Source organism: Vitis vinifera, chromosome 2, assembly GCF_030704535.1.
Source record: "Vitis vinifera cultivar Pinot Noir 40024 chromosome 2, ASM3070453v1".
Taxonomy (NCBI): Eukaryota; Viridiplantae; Streptophyta; class Magnoliopsida; order Vitales; family Vitaceae; genus Vitis; species Vitis vinifera.
The window spans coordinates 15,774,830-15,777,695 of NC_081806.1; the positions used below are offsets into that span (position 1 = coordinate 15,774,830).

The following is a 2,866-nucleotide window of genomic DNA, read 5'->3' on the forward strand; positions in this document are numbered from 1 at the left end:
AGCTCTTCAAATCTGGATTATCTGTCCTGGATTTTCCTCTTAGGAAGCTAGGCTCATATTGGCCTAATCATAAAAAATTTTACTTGACCAAACTGAATAAGTTGGTTCTCCATTGAATCATACACAACTTGTTTAAAGGATCAGAGTCTCATCATCTGTTCATTTTTTTAGAATCTATACCACTTAATCTAATATAAATATACTGAAAAATATTTTTTCTAGGTATTTTTTATTTCTTTGTGTGCTAGAATATAACTATGTTCTTGTTTATAAATGTCTGTGTAGGTTGCATCAGAGAAAGGACTTTTCACTATTGTCATAAATCTGCAAGTAAGTTTCTTTTCTCCATAACATTTTAGTTTTTAACTAGGTGCTTCTGCATGCTGGAAGAGGAGTAAAAGTTGTAATCTTACAGGTACCCGGTTCAACACACTACAGTATGATATTTTATTTTGTAACTAAGGAATTAGTAACTGGATCCCTGTTGCGACGATTTGTTGATGGTTATGATGAGTTCCGAAATAGCAGGCTGAAGCTCATCCCATCAGTTCCCAAGGTACTTTCTACATTTTCCAGTTTTTGAAGGATGCTCAAATAGAATGTCAGGACTGTTGCAGGCAGTCCTCACTCCTGCTTGCGGTGCTCAATAATTTATATTTGGATGATCATGCTGATTACTTCTTAGCAGATCTTTTATGCCTCAGAAGTATAGAATTAAGCTAAGATGCCACACATGTGCATTTGCACTTCTTTCATAATGTGGTTTGGGTGGATAATAAATTGGTTAGCAAGCATGTAAAGTCATGCTTGAAGTTGCAGTGGTAATCAGGTTTTGTCATATTAATTTACTTCTTTATTATTACTATTATTTTTGTTCAACTGGATCCATGCATACTTCAATAGATTAAATGCTTAATTGCTTCCATAAATTATTTAAATAACTAACTGCAGGTTGTTAAGTCTAATTTACACTCTCCTTGTGGACCATAAATTATTTAAATACTTCAATAGATCCATGCATATGTGCCAGATGTTCTGATTTGATACATTGGATTCTCATTGAACTGCGCCAAGTGTCCTACATTACATCACCATATCCAAATTTTGTATTAGCATGTGACAATTTGCTTCATGTGCTAAGATGCAACGAGTGTTGATCCATTGGTTAGATGCTATTATTGATTACTTGAAATTGGTTCAAGGATCTTGATTTGGTTATAGAGTTGGACGCTCCTCGAGAGTAATGGACTATGCACGAATTATGCCCATTCCAACTGAATTGAGAGAGGGGAGCACCACGTCCAAGGGGTATGTCACCATTTATGTTTGATGCACTATATGTGAGGTTGACCTGTTTCTGTGACAAACCTAGTCATGGCCCTTGATTCAATATACCCAGGAGATTTTTGATTGGTTTAGCATGTTCTTGTGGTTAGCATGGGCCTCCCAAGTCAATAACTATCAAAGACCTCTCATTGGTTAAGTCTATGAATATGGGCTCTTAAATAAGGTGTAGACTACATGATATACATCATGTGCTCAAATCTTACAAGTTTAAATTTTTAGGATAATTAATTCACCAATATTCTATCAGAGTCTCATTTGGTGGGAGGTCATGTCTTTGAACCTCATGACATATTTATTTCCTTAATTTATTAAGCCTAAATGAGGCTATTTAATTCTTCAGTTTATTAAGCTCACACGTACGCCCGGAGTGTAAGCCTAATGGAGGCTACACTTAAAGGAGGGTGTTAAGAGTGCATGATATACACATACATTGTGGGCCTACTACAACCTTATGCTTTTAGGATAATTGGTTGTTCAACATAAAGGGTTGTAGATGGCTCATTGAAGAAGGATTTTTGTTTATCCAAAGAGTACTCTTCACCCATCTTGAGTCCTTGAGATTTCCTGTACGAGCTTAAGCCGTCCTTGGGGCACTATCATCTTTCTCCATCTGCTCTCTTTTTAGCCCTTTTTGATCTCCTCTCAAACGTTTTATAACTCACCATTTCCATCGTTACTTAGGACCTATCATAATGATGCAATATATTTATTTTAGTTAAACTAACTTTGCTTCCTCAAGCATTTCTTGGTTTTGCTTGGGTGGGTTAGTAAATATTTGAACCCAGCCCAAATTCACCATCCGGACCTTAAACATTCCCAAGTTTCAGTACAAACTATTACGTCATTGAACTGAACCTGTCCTATCTATGGATTTTCATGTTGACTCAACATAGTTCACAGCCTTAGGATGCATTAGTGGCTGGTATCCAATGGGTTTCTTGATGGCCCTTAAAAACATGCCATCTCATTTTCATGAAACCTTATATTGATGTGGGCAGTTTTTTCTCTTCATCCTCACTAGAATATTATTCCAATTCTGTTTTCTGCTTCTTTGTGCTCTTTGACATCTCTATCTTCTGGGCTTGTTCTTTCTATACTGTTTCATGCAGGCTCCATGGATGGTGCGCCGGATTGTTGGAAGCACCCCTCATTTCCTAGGAAAAGTAGTTGATTGCAATTATATCCGTGGTCCAAAGTACTTGGAGGTAAAGGCCCTTCTCAATTCTATAGTATATGATTTTACCTTCAGAAAAATTCTGAAATTCACTCAGGAATACTGTAGTTTAACATCACTCAATTTTCTGTAGATTGATGTTGATTTTGGTTCTTCAACTGTTGTTGATGGAGCTTTGGCCTTTGTAAATGGTGCAATTCCTAACTTGGTTGTTGACATGGCTTTCCTTGTACAGGTATGTTCTCTTTATTAATCCTGACCATCTTAACTGAGTGTTGATCAGGACTTCCTACATAAGTTGTTGATTATATTCAATGACATAAGCAAGGATTCACTTACAGGAGA

The 2,866-nt window shown here is 36.5% G+C and overlaps 1 protein-coding gene across 1 annotated transcript; it reads left to right on the forward strand.

Moving 5' to 3' along the window:
• Positions 1-392: 392 nt before the first annotated feature.
• Positions 393-2,789, forward strand: LOC104882569 (protein ENHANCED DISEASE RESISTANCE 2-like). Its single transcript, XM_010666486.2, has 3 exons — positions 393-556; positions 2,457-2,552; positions 2,655-2,789. The coding sequence occupies exons 1-3, from the start codon at positions 440-442 to the stop codon at positions 2,772-2,774; spliced, it is 333 nt and encodes a 110-aa protein (XP_010664788.1). The 5' UTR covers positions 393-439; the 3' UTR covers positions 2,775-2,789.
• The last annotated feature ends 77 nt before the right edge of the window (positions 2,790-2,866 follow it).

Excerpts from the sequence above, each read along its gene's own strand:
- LOC104882569 (XM_010666486.2), top strand. The coding sequence starts at position 440 with ATGATATTTTATTTTGTAACTAAGGAATTAGTAACTGGATCCCTGTTG. Across the intron at positions 557-2,456 it reads TCATCCCATCAGTTCCCAAG|GCTCCATGGATGGTGCGCCG; the intron begins GTACTTTCTACA and ends TGTTTCATGCAG. Across the intron at positions 2,553-2,654 it reads GTGGTCCAAAGTACTTGGAG|ATTGATGTTGATTTTGGTTC; the intron begins GTAAAGGCCCTT and ends AATTTTCTGTAG.